At 39.3% G+C, this 15,619-nt stretch overlaps 1 protein-coding gene across 1 annotated transcript in view; it reads right to left on the minus strand.

The window, feature by feature from the left end:
* cspg4 (chondroitin sulfate proteoglycan 4) overlaps positions 1–15,619 on the minus strand; it is a 76,422-nt gene that overhangs the window by 16,509 nt on the left and 44,294 nt on the right. The window contains exons 3-6 of the mRNA XM_020660184.3: positions 11,366–14,917; positions 9,981–10,169; positions 9,542–9,817; positions 4,941–5,117 (exon numbers count right to left, since the gene is read on the minus strand). Of these exons, the coding sequence (XP_020515840.2) occupies positions 4,941–5,117; positions 9,542–9,817; positions 9,981–10,169; positions 11,366–14,917 (4,194 nt within the window). The remainder of the gene's footprint in view (positions 1–4,940; positions 5,118–9,541; positions 9,818–9,980; positions 10,170–11,365; positions 14,918–15,619) is intronic.

A 15,619-nucleotide genomic window follows, 5' to 3' on the forward strand; every position in this document is an offset into this window, starting at 1 on the left:
ATCCCATTCATACACATGCACACGCCACTGACTAAGCAGAAGAAGCAATTGGGAGTTAGGTGTCTTGCCCAAGGATATGTGGCTGCAGGAACTGGGGATTGAACCCTTGACCTTCTGGTTGAGAGATGACTGACACTACCAACTGAGCCACAGTCAACCCTAGATATGAGATACATATGTGATAAATAGACATGAAGTGAGCTGATAGATATGTGTTATATAGATATGTGTTATATAGATATGTGTTAGATAGATATGTGTTATATAGATATGTGTTAGTTAGATATGAGTTATATAGATATGTGTTAGATAGATATGTGTTATATAGATATGAGTTAGTTAGATATGTGTTAGATACATATGAGTTAGATAGGTATGTGTTATATAGATATGTGTTAGATAGATATGTGTTATATAGATATGTGTTAGTTAGATATGTGTTATATAGATATGTGTTATATAGATATGAGTTAGTTAGATATGTGTTATATAGATATGAGTTAGTTAGATATGTGTTATATAGATATGAGTTAGTTAGATATGTGTTAGATACATATGAGTTAGATAGATATGTGTTATATAGATATTCGTTATATAGATATGAGTTCGATAGATATGTGTTATATAGATATGAGTTAGATAGATATGTGTTATATAGATATAAGTTAGATAGATATATATGTTATACAGATATGAGTTAGTTAGATATGTGTTTGATAGATATGTGTTGGATAGATATGTGTTAGATAGATATGTGTTAGATAGATATGTGTTATATAGATATGAGTTAGATAGATATGTGTTATATAGATATAAGTTAGATAGATATATGTGTTATACAGATATGAGTTAGTTAGATATGTGTTTGATAGATATGTGTTGGATAGATATGTGTTAGATAGATATGTGTTAGATAGATATGTGTTATATAGATATAAGTTAGATAGATATGTGTTATATAGATATAAGTTAGATAGATATATGTGTTATACAGATATGAGTTAGTTAGATATGTGTTTGATAGATATGTGTTGCATAGATATGTGTTAGATAGATATGTGTTAGATAGATTTGTGTTGGATAGATATGTGTTAAATAGATATGTTAGATATATATGTTATATAGATATGAGTAAGATAGATATGTGTTATATAGATATGTGTTGGATAGATATGTGTTATATAGATATGTGTTAGATAGATATGAGTTAGATAGGTATGTGTTATATAGATATGAGTTAGATAGGTATGTGTTATATAGATATGAGTTAGATAGGTATGTGTTATATAGATATGAGTTAGATAGATATGAGTTAGATAGATATGTGTTATATAGATATGAGTTAGATAGATATGAGTTAGATAGATATGTGTTATATAGATATGAGTTGGATAGATATGTGTTATATAGATATGTGTTAGATAGATATGAGTTAGATAGATATGTGTTAGATGGATATGTGTTGGATAGATATGTGTTATATAGATATGAGTTATATAGATATGAGTTAGATAGGTATGTGTTATATAGATATGAGTTATATAGATATGAGTTAGATAGGTATGTGTTATATAGATATGAGTTATATAGATATGAGTTAGATAGGTATGTGTTATATAGATATGAGTTAGATAGATATGTGTTAGATAGATATGTGTTAGATAGATATGTGTTATAGAGATATGTGTTGATAGATATGTGTTAGATAGATATGTGTTATAGAGATATGTGTTGATAGATATGTGTTAGATAGATATGTGTCAGTTTTATAGATATGAGTTGGTACGAGATATATGAGTTGGATAGATATAAAGTTAGTTAGATAAATAGTTAATGAGCTCAGCCACCTAGACAGACGCAGACATATATTGAGAGCTAGGTAACTAAACAGACAGACAACAAAGTGGTCAAAAAGGTAGTGGGCGTCTGACACAGAGGGACAGACACACACAAATATTTAGAGAAGAGCACAGAAAGGGCCAAGTCAGACTGAAACTAAAAACACTTAATTAAGACCAGCTGCTTCCTATGCACAGGCTGAATGGGATCAGAGTGAGCTTGAGCAGAGCAGAGCCCGATCGAGGCCATGTTAGTCATCATGTCTGATCATCTGCTGCAGAGGTCACTACACACACACACACACACACACACACTTCCTGCTTTAAATCAATCCCAGTGCAGCTGGGTCAGCCCTGGCTCTGAGTGTGGAGACATCCACATATCATTATGTTACATTCTGCAGCCGCAGCAGAGGAGGCACAGGGACTGGATGCCGCCCTCACTCTGCCAGAAATCCGTGGTCTCGTCAACCATCTTGGTTTTCCAAAAATACGGGTTGCCAGGGAGACGCGGAGCCACAGGCAGAGCAGGGAGGGCTGAATGACACAGTTGGTTTCCAGTTTTGTGAGATGATTACTGCTGCCTTTTTCCAACTCCCTGCCTACGCTAACAGTAGAATCTACTTTATTGATCCATTCAAACTTTCCTTTCAAGGCTGACGTAAATCAGTTTGAAAGCGTTTAACAAACACACCGTGAACCTGCTGTAGATCCAATTATATAAAGTGTTATTGAATAAACACCTTTCTTTGGACAACAAACAGACATTGTTGTAATGAAGGTATTCAGGTCTGCTCAAAGTGTAGCAGATGTAGCAGTGCAGTGGTAGACAGGAGCACCTTTTTTTGAGCATCACATTTAGATGGAGGGATGCAAGTTTTTGTTATTGTTTGTAAATTGAGACACGATAGACACGTTAGATAAGACTCCTCATGTCTAGCTGTATGAAGCAGGTATGGTAGAGAATGTTAACAGTAAAACATAATGCTGACACCTCTATGTTGTCAGTCACTATTTTGGATATATCAGAGATCTTTTTGACTTATTTTATTCCATTAGCGATTGAACCACCCTGCTTGGCCTACATGAAGGTACCTCTGGAGCGACACTTAAGTGAAGAATAATTTTTGGGCTTTTTGCCTTTGATTTGATAGGAAGTGGATAGAGTAGGAAATCGGGAGAAGGTGAGGAATGACATGCAGGAAAAGAGCCGCAGGACAGACTTGAACCCGGGCTGCCCGCTTGGAGGACTATCAGGGAGCGACCTAACCACTACTAGGCCATTTGCACCCTCAGTCATCATGGCCGCTCAAGAACTTCAATCTATTGGAATTCCAAAAAGCTGATGTTTTGGTTGGTTTTTTGATAATACCAGTGTTACAGTTTAAAAGTGACCATGTTAACTGGTGACTTTAGCTGAATGCGTCTGTGGCTAATATAGTTACAACAGATGTTGAAAACGGAAACAGTCCTTCTGCTTTCTTTATTTGTAATTGTGATGATAAAAACACCAAATATGTCTTTCACAATGCAAACCACACATTTTGCAGAAAGTTGCCATTTAACACGGTCACTTTTAAAACCATAACACCGGTTAACGTTAGCGTTGTTTACTTAAGTTCGTTATTAATGGAATTAACTGATTAACTGCCAAAGAATTGTCTTTGTTAATGGATTAACAAGGTGCATACATACATAGCCTATATATTAATTCTGGATGGGCACCAATGAGAATTAATTATATTAGCTTCAATAAATGGAATCACAGATTGATAAATATTACTTAGAAGTTAAAGCAATCTACGATTACAGATTAAAATACCGATCCTTTCTATACTTCTAAGGCATGTTTCTATTTTTGACATGTCATCATTTTATTGTGAGGTTTGCATGTACAGCAAACACAGATATCTGTGAACTATAGAGGGATAAGTATAAACCCTGTGATAATCTAACTTCATCCTCTTATTCTCATTCCAGTACAAACTGATATATCAGCGAATTGGAGGCCTCATTAAAACGCACACAGATACTGTATACCTGAAATTCTGCTTGGCGCTGCACCGAGCACATACAGTAGTGAATCACTGCCCTCGTATGCTTATGCAGCGCACATGATTCACATTTTTCTGAGCAGTCAAGCTAAGAATATGCTAATTCACTTCTATTTTATGGCTCTTTGTTTCAACAAAACTGCTGTGGAGGCCACTGCTGCACTGATTCAGCATGCGTCATCGCCTGAGAGGTCAGCATCCCTCTGTGTCCGAGTAAGAAGTCTCTGCATTTATTGTACTTACTGCAAGTGAATCTTATTCTCAGTTCATGCAGGATTCATGACACTAGACTGCAGCTCAAACTTTCCAGTATAGACTTGAGAAATAAAAACTGAGTTCATTCAGAGTTCATTAATTCTTCAAACTGGGATTTTATCTTAAACCTTTATGATTTTTTCATGTTAAGCTCCAATTTGGTTGGTTGCTTCTGCTCTCTATAAACGATCAAAAAACAATTTAATTCACATCGTGTTTTGTCAGAAAATCAAACTACATAAACAAGAAGCAGTAAAGCTGAAAACATTTCGAGGTAGTTTTACTAAATGACTCCGATTTAAACTCCTAAATCTCATCAGCCATTATAAAGCAATTCATCTTCCATTCATTCATATTTCATTCAAGCATCAGAGCAGTCGTGCAAAGTCTGGAGCAGGAGGGAATGCCTACAGCCTGTCAATCACAAGTTGAACTATTTCTTTAAACAATACTGCAGGAGAAAAGTAAATACATGCACAAAAGCAACATCGAATAAACTGAACACTGAGACTGATAAAAACCTGCAGGGAAGCAAATTATTTTCTCTATAGTTTCATCTTTTATGATAAAAACCTCATTCCCTTGTTTTGAAAGGTCGCAATAAAAAAGTGTCTTTCCTCGTCACAAAAACGGAAGGATTGTTGAGTTTGACTCAACAGAAGAACTATCAAAGAAACACAAACAGAGTTTACATTTAATAGACATAAAAGATTGTCTCACAGCAACATTTTTATCCCACAAACCATCAAGAAGGAAGTTACAGCAAAGGCACTTTCAAAGAGTAAAGCATTACCTCCAGTCCCGTGTTGCGTGTCAGTTTGGGCGGCTCATCGTTGACTGGTATGACAGTCACTGCGATGGTGACAGGGAGGCTCCGGCGCTCAATCTCATAAATGGAGGCAGAAAGTGTAAAGCTGTCCTCGGTGCTCTCGGTGCTGTCATGCATGTAGTAGATGTGTCCAAGTTTCAGCTGAGGGAGACAGAAAAGATCCAGTTGTCACTCAGTTTGGAATCAGACCTGAGTGGGAGAAAACATCTTAAAATAGGTGAAGGTCTGGTTGAGCCTAAAAAAGGGTGACTACGTCTCCCATAATACCCACAAAGAACACTGCTTTGGAGAATCAATGAACACATCCTGCTCCCATAAGGATTGTGGGAAACTCATATTCAAAACACATCCTCCAACTCAAATCCTTAATTTCCTTATTTGATTCACACATTTTGCTTCGTTAGTGTGATTTAACAAATCATGTGGGGTACTACTGAGCCTGTGAAGCAGTTTTATAATGCGTCTGTGGCTCTGGGGGACTCGATTATCCCACCTTTGTTTGGAGACTACAGATTAATAGCATACAGTCTGCATCACAAAGTGTAGTTTGAATCATGTTGGCGTTTTTTAAAAGACTTTAAGTATTTAAGAAAAAGTTGTGGTTGGTTTGGACAAAGACCAATCCCGAGGACTGAAAAGCAAGAATGTATTTTTTGTCTGCTGCCTCCGTTATCCCTCAGCGTTTTAAAAATCTGAACCCTCATGAGTCCACCAACTTTATGAAAAGCAGTAAATCTCTGGAGTTCCTGTTTGTATCCCCTATCATCTCCGTTTGAAGTACATGACATGTACGTGATGAAGGCAAAAACTGGTTCGATCCAAGTTTAAATTTGTTTGATCTGAGGGGTTTCAAACTTCATGTGGGAAACAAAATCTATATATCTTATCTTGAATAACAATGTTGACCACAGAATTACTTAATATTATCATGACTTATGTGAGTATGTAGCAATAACAATGGTGTACTAAATCTGCTTGGACACAATATAATTCATTAGAAAGCTTTTCACACAAATAAATGTGCAATGACTAAGATGTTTCCAACATGTCTTTTTTCGGACTCTGGTTCTAAATCAATGACAGTTATTTAGTGTTTTAATGGCCGAAAATTAGCCTAGCTTAGCATAAGGCCTTGCCTTTGATGGAACATTTTTGTATATGAATTAAAGTTTCTCTGTGTTTTTTAAGTAGATGAGAGAAAAATAGCATCCTGTTCAGCTAGCCTTAATTATTCACTTGAGGCTGGGACACAATGTCATCATTACTGCAATCATCATCCTGGTTATGTAATACAATTATTAAATCACTGGTGCCAAGTATTGATATTATATAAAAAACAAGGCACTCCAAACATATTTCCCTGACTATTTGTCTCACCGTGTCACAACTTTATGGCTCCTCATGGTGGCGCATATGACATGAATGAGGGCAACATTAACATACATTAGTTGGGAATAGAAGAAGTTGACAAAGGGATAAAAGGGATATAGAAAGTTCCTATATGAGGGCTTTAATCAGGTCTTAAAGTCTTGGAGCAGCACGTCAACAAGGAGAATCCCCCGTGTGGGATGAAACCTTGAGGGTAACCAGATGCACAAAGACATCAGTCATGTAGTGTGTCAACTGAACTTGACAGAAAGCAGCACCTGCAGCCAACTCAGCTGACTTTCTGCAAACAGAAGAGGAATCTCAGCACCGAGCATCCTCTTATTCTTGTTTCTCACTCATGGACTCATATCTGGATAAAATAATCTGCCTATACCTAGCCTTATCCTCGGACACTCTTTGACACATTCAGAGTTTCAGGTTTGGTCTCTGCAGAGAGGACAGTTGGAACTTTGTTTAGTCATAATCCAGTAAGCTCCTGCAATGAGAGGATGTGCTTCAGAGGGCAGGAAGTGCCAAATGGATCCCATATGACTGGCATCCTTCAGGAATAACAACCCCCATCATCATTACTGATTGGAGAAAGTCGGCGAGACAAATAGTCTGCTTGCTGGGACAATAAACAGTGGGTGGTTTTTGGACACATGGCCATTAGAGAAAGACTCATGCTTTTGTCAATATTTGAAAGTAGCTGAGTATTTATTTCATTTTCAATTTTGATTGATGTAAAGTCTTAAGTCTATACTGTGTGCCTACTGGATTCTGGAAAAATTTGAAATTTAAACTGTAGGAGCTTGCACAACTGGTTTCCGAAAACATTTTGGACTTAAAAATAAAGTTGCCTGTGTGGACTTTAATAGGTTTCCACAGATGGACGACCTAATTGAGACCCTATGGAGGCGATTAAAGCAAAGGTGTATTCGAGCAAAGTGTTTCCCATTCCCCATTTTTCCTCAAGTTGGTTCCAAGTGAACATCACAAATGTTACTGAATGTCTTTGTGACTTAATTGTTCAAAGTCAGAATAAATCACAGTCAGCGTTGTGGTTACAGAATGCTTCACATTGTCTGACTCGGGGTTCAATGCTTATGTGACACATCTGGGCCACATAGAACGTACTTTGCTTCAAATACTTGTGGTTGGGGTTCCTATAGATGTTTTGCATGGGAAACTCTCAGTTTCTCTCGCTCAAAACCCAAATTTTACTGCAAGCTTGCATGACCTTGGTAAACCACCCCAAGGTGGGGGGGGGGGGGGGGCAGTAGTGCCCAGTAGTGCCTGAAACAGCATCGACCTTACGGAAAAGGCACTCCAATATCGTACAAAGAGTACAAATGTATCCCTCTCTCATTTTGGAACAATTATCATCTGGTTTAAATGATGCGCAGACCGAGGCTTGGAAATGTATTTTTCAATGTGGTATTCATTTGGGAGAACTGTTTCAACGTGAGGGTAACAGTACAAGATAACAGAAAAAGTACACCCAATGCACTAACAATAAAAAATCTCCAAGAGGCAAAATAAAAAAAAGCTTTTTTCTCTCCTTGACATTTTCATGACGGATGATGATATCTATGTTCATTTCTGCCTCCCCGCTACAGACCTAGCCATTTCAATGCAGTAGAGCCATTCCAGTTCAATATGGGGATCTTTCAGAGACAGTATGAGCGATTCTGGCAGTCGCAAAGCGCGGGAGTTTCGTGTGCACTCACATATTATTACAGGAATATACCGTGCCAGTTTATTTTGGCTTCAGGCAGTCCAACGGCATAGTCAGATTTTCCACCATGGTTCAGCAAAGTCGAGAGGAGCAGTGGCAGGCCAGGGCTAGATGTAGGAGCTATAAGATACGCCTCTAACTACATCCACTAAACTATGTGGTCCTCTCAGAATGCATGAGGTTTTTCCACCGGTATCTACTCATGCATTTTTAATACTTTCCTAAAGCTGGGGCCCCTGAACCGCACGGAGGGAGACCAGATAACTGTGCTGCAGCAGATTCTCCCTCCTCTCTTTCTTGTTCAACACAACAAATCTAAAACAGCGCTGAGTAGAAACTGGGGAAAGTTCCATGATCAAGCTTTGTTCTTGTAATCATCTTCAACAACCGCCATGCTGTAGTTATGAAAAGAAGCTGTTATACTCCCCGGAGTTATTGAGATGTGGATAATTTATTTTGGGGGTGGGGGGTTCTGGAGAAGTTTTGGCTCCCAGAGTGACAAAAATAAAAGAATCTTTGTTCAAATGAGATTCAGGTGTGTTTTATTGACTCCTGAAAAAATCATTCATGTAATCAATCTAATCCAATAAAATGATACCTTAAAATGTTAGTTACAGGGTCCAATAGCTTGGTGAAATTGGCAATACATGTGCTACACATATTGTTACCATTTTGTGCAGCCAATCATTTGGTAAATAAAAAACTTAACTTTGATTTTACAAGGTTTAAAAATGGCGCAATAACAATGCCTGAATTGGAGTGGAAATACAAACACACTTAGGAAAAACAACATTAAAAGGTTATTCCATATTTGTTTTTAAACCGGGCTGTATATTGAAGCTATTTTGAAGTTAGTTTGGTAAATCAGCAAGGAATTAAATTGAACTGAATTCTTCAAGTAATCTCAGTGAATTTTAGGTCACAGAATTCTATAGCAACTGCACACTTGCTACTTTTCTTTCAATTAAGGGATGATTTTTGGTGCTCTGAGTCAGCTTGCACGACAAGTAACCAAGCACTGCTGGTTACTTAAACTATTGAACTGCAACGGATTCACAAAAACATATACCCCAAGGAAATTGAATGCTGTTTTTGATCCGTTTAGACTAAAGGCAGACATAAGGTCTCTTTTGAAATCTAACAATCTGCAGCTTCCGAAATAGTTAGAAACACTTTTCCTGCTGTCGGGATGCAATTTATTGATTGAAGCAGCACATTCACATGTTCAGAATTTCCTTGGCTTAAAGAAACGTCAGTCATCAGTCAGTCGGGTTGTCATCAGTTTGTCGGTGGTCAGAAAAATGCGTAGATTGTGGCTGCTGTGGTGGTTGGATCTTGAAATGGTTCAACAAATTTGGAAGAGTATCTTTCTAGCGTTACAGCCTATTCTGTTGGAATATGTAACTAAATATATAATTCATAGGTTTCTTTTGTTACATAGGTTTGTTTTTGTACGTACCTCTTCCCATGTAAAGTAAGTCAGTTCGTCTCCATGCAGGTAGCGAATGTCCCCATGCTGTGGTGGCTCTTCCACAACAAATTCAACGTTTGCTGAGCTGTAGAAGGGGTGAGTGATGTTAACAATCTCTTCGTTAATCACCCTGCTGAGGCCTTCCTTCACTGTAAAGTTGAAGGTCTGGATGGGGATGATCCGGGGTATGATGTTCACAGAGATTTCCAGGTCTTCCACTGTAGTAAACCCATTACTGACATCCACAGTGAAGGCATCATTGCCCTGAAAGAGATGGATGTTCAAATAAGTTAAGGAAATAAACCTTGTGCCTCATCAGAGGCTGAGGTCGTCTTTTGTCAGATTTTACTCTCAGTATGATTATGAGAGAGAGAGCAAGCTGCCACATCTGATTTACTACAACAGAATAAAGGGAAAGACAATAAACCTGGATTGATGCCGACACGTAGAAAATGCGCTCCTGATCAATGTCCTCCTGGGTGAAGGAGTGAATGTAGCTGAGGACAGGTGAGGTCGGGCTGTCTGAGCTGTTTGTCAGTTTGACCACGTGGCCGAGATTAGGGGGGTCTTTTATGGTGAACACCATTTCTGTAGGCAGAATATCAGCTTGATCCACCTAAAAGGCAAAGACACACAATGTCAATTCATTATTATTCATATTTCTCTATAATGCTCTATAAGGCTTGTTACATCAATATAATACTGTACAAAACACCAACTCTAAATGTGATTTTTTTAAAGGAAAAGCCTTCATGTTGCTGTAATGCACAAAGCAATGTGTAGTACAAAATGTTTAATACTTTGTCAGTTTCCAATACCACATGTTTTGTCAAAAAAAACTGCAGATCTTCCGTAAATGTTTTAATCAAAAGCTGCATCTCTTGCTCTTACTGCATGCAGCAGAACTAAATTGCACAAATACTGTTCAGGTGAAACTGTTTGGTATCAAAATGTTTCCAACAAATTTGTGCCATTAAGACAGTTTGGTAATAAAAACAACATTCCCGGGCGTTTAGGACTTAGTATCATATCTAAGTAAAAAATCCTGGAATTGTAACAACCCTTGTGTAATGAAATATCTCATCTTTTGGACTTATTAAAGCTACCACACAATGCAACATACATTATACAATACTTGACTTTTTAAGAGAGGCCAATATATATAAACTGCTGTCATCCATTCATGAAACTCATCTATGAAATACTGCAGGGGAACTACATGTGACATAAATAGCACATAGGTTTGCAACTGCTTGAGTGACAGTTCTGACAAAAAGCAAATAAGCTATTTTCGATAGAAGGACAATTCAACTCGTTAATTGCTGCAAGATGAAGTACAGGCAGGCTTGTCTTATAAATTACAGCGGGTTTTAGGAAGCTCCTCAGGGGGATGCTTAGCACTCTGTTTTCCTCACTTAATAGACTGCAATTTAGTGTGTAAACTAGATTCAAAGAAGAAACTGCATGTATAGTCATATTTAGCCCTGCTTTCATGTGGTTATTTTGTAGATTAGAGACTGGGCTCCGAAACAGGGCAGTATATGCTTGAATGAGTCATGTGAAAGTTCTATTTCATGAAGAGAAAACAAACTTGAAATGTACTGTCTCATAATCACTGCCACATTTTGTAAATACTCAATGCCATCTTGCCGATTAAAAGCAATTTCCAACTTCACTGTATATTTACATGTCAGGAATGAAAATGACTTTAAGAAGTGGGTGTGTTTCAACTGTAGCTCTGCATTATATAAAAATAATCTACCAATTAGTAAAAACATTTCGTTTTGCTAAGCACAGAATCAGTAAATTTACCTTGAGATAATCCTTGTTGATGATGGTGTGCTCTCCCTCGAAGGAAATGATGACATCATTGGTTTTCACCTCAGGCTCAGAAAGGTAACCTTGCTTGAATATTTTAATCCTGAACGTGCCCTCTTCAGAATACCCTCTTGCCTGGACAGTGAAGCTGAATGAGTCCTTGGACCTCAGACTCTCGTAATTGTGCTCATATGACACAACTCCTTTTTTTAGATCCTCCTGGGTGAATGCTGAACCCTCAATCCCACTCACAATAATCCTGCCGTCGCTGGGTGGCGTTGTGACCTGGAACTTGATTTCAGTGTCGTCCCTGACGTCCATGTTTGTGTCAGCGCTCAACAGGGTGGTGTTAAGGGTCTTGGTGCTTCCATGATCAATGACAATGATTGTGTTGTTGACTACTCGCAGGTAAGGCTCACCTGCCTGTATCTGGAGCAGTGCGGTGGTCTTGTGGAAGCCATCTGACACCTGCAGTGAGAAGGTTTCCCGATCTGCTCCGTGGTGGATAAAGAGAACGTTCTTGTCTCGCAGGTCAGCTTGTGTAAAACGAAACAGGGGCTGTGAAGGTTTAGATGTTGAGACGATGTTGCCTGAGAGTATTCCCTCGCGAGCATAGACAATTTGGGTGTCATTGAAACCCGAGTCGTCATCCTTGAACTGGATGACATCTGTTGTTAACAGACGCTGGCCATGGCGGGCTACATTGAAGACTTTATCGACAACCCTCACAGGTGTGTGCTCATTCTTTGACTGGATAGATATCCTGAAAATATCCGTCATTGATACCTGATCATCTGAACCTTCTGTTTCTTGATCTACTACTGAAAAATAGAACTCATCCACACTTGTTTTGGATCCATCATGTTTGTATATAAGCCTGTCAAGCTCGAGGTCTTCATTGCTGAATACTCTTATTGCTCCCTCAAATCTCGGCTGCCCGGGTGGGGAGTCTCTTATCAGTCGCCCATGCTTTGGCCCTTGTGTTACTGTGTAAACAAAGTCTGCAGAACCCACAGAGTGCATCCAGAGATAGTTTTTGTTCAGAGTCTGCTCACCACCCTGCAAGACAATCAGCCCCTCGTTGGTCAAAGCAGGAGCATCTGCGTTGGCAATGATGTTAATTGGTAAGGTGTACAGAGGGGAGTACTGGTCATCAGCAAGGACTCTGAACTGGAACTGGTCAGTGCTATCCACAGCTCTTTGAACATGCACCCTGTAGATAACAGCACTTTCTAAAATATCTTTCTGTGTAAAGGTGTCTCCCTCAGTCAACTCCCTGTCTAGCAATTGTAGACTACCAAGAGTTGGAGGCTTGACAAGGATGTATTTTACACTTTCTGGAGCTGGGTTTTTCCCTGCTACCTCTGCTTGAAGCTCCGTAGGTCCAATTGTTTGCTCTTCACCAGCTTGTATCTCCAGTGCAACCATGTTTGAAACTTTCACTTGTGCAGGGATGATCTTGACTAAGAATGTGTTTTTCGGGAGGGAGAACTGACCCAAGTGGATGTCAAACTGAATCCGCTCCACCACAACATCTTCCTGATCACTGGAGTCTGTGCTGACATATCTAAGATGGGCTTGATCCAGATCAGATTGGTGGAAAGTTGTAACTTGCTTGTACATTCCCTCACTTGTCATTGTTTGTAGCTCTCCATAAATCAGGGGTTGAGTGATGTTGTAAATTATGTCTCCGTTGCGAGGATGAGCAATGACGGCGAGGTGTTGAATACCAATGGACATATTGCTTCCTTGAGACAAGAGAAGGCCAGTGTTGGTGACAATCGTCATGTGTGGCTCTGTCAGGGACAACTTAAAAGACGTTGAATGGCTTACTGACTGTCCATCAGACACCTCCAAAGTCATTTCAGCCGCACCACCTCTGTGTACAAAATAGATATTTCCATCTTTCAACTCTCTGCAACTGAACTCCGAGATGCTTCTTCCTGGCTGCTGACTATTTTCTAAGTAACCAACTTCCGCGGCAAGCTCTGAGGTCACAGTTACTACTAAGTCATCACAGCGGGAGTCAGAATCTGTGATTTTGATAAGAGTGGGACTCAAACGTGTTCTGCCATTTTCTGTGATTGTGATTTCTCCTCCGCCAAGTTGTGGTATGTCATTAACTGGAAGAATTTCAACTGGTAGAACATACTCGCGAGGAGTTCTTAGACACTCTGGTAGGTAGCTATTACTGGTGGCAACCACTTGTAGCGAGATTTGATCTGTGTTCCTTTCATTTCCATCATGCATATATTTAATTTTCTTGTTGACAATATCCAGAAGAGTGAACTTTCGTGTGCGTCTTGTGCTAGTGTTGACATCAACTATGCCATACAAGGGATCATTTTGGAGAGTAAAAATGATATCAGACTGGCGCATTCCTGCAGCACTGAGGTCAAATGTGGGTTTAAGGTGGTTTATATCAAGAACACCATCCCCACTTTCTGGCACAAGCAATAGGGAAACATCCAAAAGTTTCCTTACATTTCTGAAAATCTCTGGTGTGTCATCTGTTGGGTAGCAATACTGTTCGTTAAAGTCTATATCAACAAATCGAAAAAGAACAGGAGGAGACGTTGTAGTTGCGTCAACATCATCATAACTTGAGTAGTCATAGTCCTCTCCTTCACATTTAACATGGACATCTTTGGTCACCAACGCATCCTGCAGGCTTCTGTCTTTCTGGTTTACTTTAATTTCCCCCAGGCATCCTATGAAGGATTCAGCTGTCATCTCCTCCTCTACACGACTTAGGGAACCACTTTCACGAAAGACATCCTTCATTTTCCCCTGAACGCCTCCCAAATACAAGTTTCCAACCAAGTCCAACTTTTGCGCTGGGTCAAGAGGTAGGGAGGAAGACTGGCTGTCTACATTGAGGACAAAAGAATCCTGGCTGATCTGTACCTTTACTCTGTGCCACTGATCATCATCCAGCTGCACCTGGGTGTTTTCCAGGACCTTCATGCCATTGCCCAGGTCCAACATACCTCTGAGAAAGCCTTTTACAACACCAACAGCAATAAAGTCTGAATCTCGTCCAGGGTGGAAAACAAGCAGCGCATCCTCAATGGTGGTTTTCATTAGGACCTCTAAGACCCTTGGAGAGCTGCTGGCCCCGCTCCAGGTAGGGAAGGACATGAAGGAATCCGGAGTGCTAAAACTGGTTGCTTCCCCATCACCAGCCTCAAACTCACTGCTGCAGGCTTCCTTGGTATCATGGCACTGTTTAAATGCAGAGCTGAGAATATCAAATTGATGGGATACAAATTTGACCTGAGTCATGCAACCGCGAAAAGGGGGGATGGCGTTGCTGAGGTAGGAAGCATCCAGGTCTCCTGTTCCCCCAAGCCAAATGCCCAAGTCAATATTGAGCTGTTCCCCATCGTTGTCCACTGGTACATATGTTGGGAAGAGCTCATCGATTGTCATGGTGAGCTTGCCATCTTGTAGTGAGAGTGACACCATGTGGTCAATAAGGTTGTTCAGTTGTACTCCTTGGGATGAAGTCAGTATAACCTCGCCAGCACCCATGTTCATCCGAGCCTATGGCAAAAAAAAGAGATTGTATTCAATATTAAATCCAACAAAAAACATATTGTAGATGTGTTATGTGACATCTGACTTCCAAAGTCCAATGACATGATTCTCACACATACATGACTGATAAGGCAATTACTTTTTTCAGTATTTCTGCTCATTGTCAAGAAGACAATTGTAGGTAATATTTACCATTATTACATACTATGGGATTTCACATGAAAACCCAGAAATATTTCCTTTTCTAGGTAATATACAGGAAGCACCATTACATCACACCTAATGCTAATTCAGCTGCTCTAAGAAGCTTTCAAGCCATTTATTTTTGAAAAAAGTAAAGTATCTTATTCCAGTGACAATAAGAGAAGACGACAAGAAAAAACAACAACATTTTGGTTGTTTTCAGAGTGGCACCCATAAAATGTGTGACGTATATTTGTTTTTGACAGCTCCCAAAACTACATTTAAATTCACAAGTTTCACAACTTTGTGTACAGTATTATCTTCAAAACATGTACTTATAGTGAAGAGGCCCAAAAAGCCAGTACATTTGTTTTTACGATGGGCTGGGGATTATAGTAGAGAGTGAATCAATACCTTTATTAGGGATGAGTATGAGTACTTGAGTACTCGCCGTTGACCCCATTATTCGAAAACTTCTTCCTTCTTTAATCAACTCACAATTAATCTGTGACATGGAAAGTTTTA

The sequence above is a fragment of the Labrus bergylta genome, chromosome 7 (genome assembly GCF_963930695.1).
Source record: "Labrus bergylta chromosome 7, fLabBer1.1, whole genome shotgun sequence".
Lineage (NCBI taxonomy): Eukaryota > Metazoa > Chordata > Actinopteri > Labriformes > Labridae > Labrus > Labrus bergylta.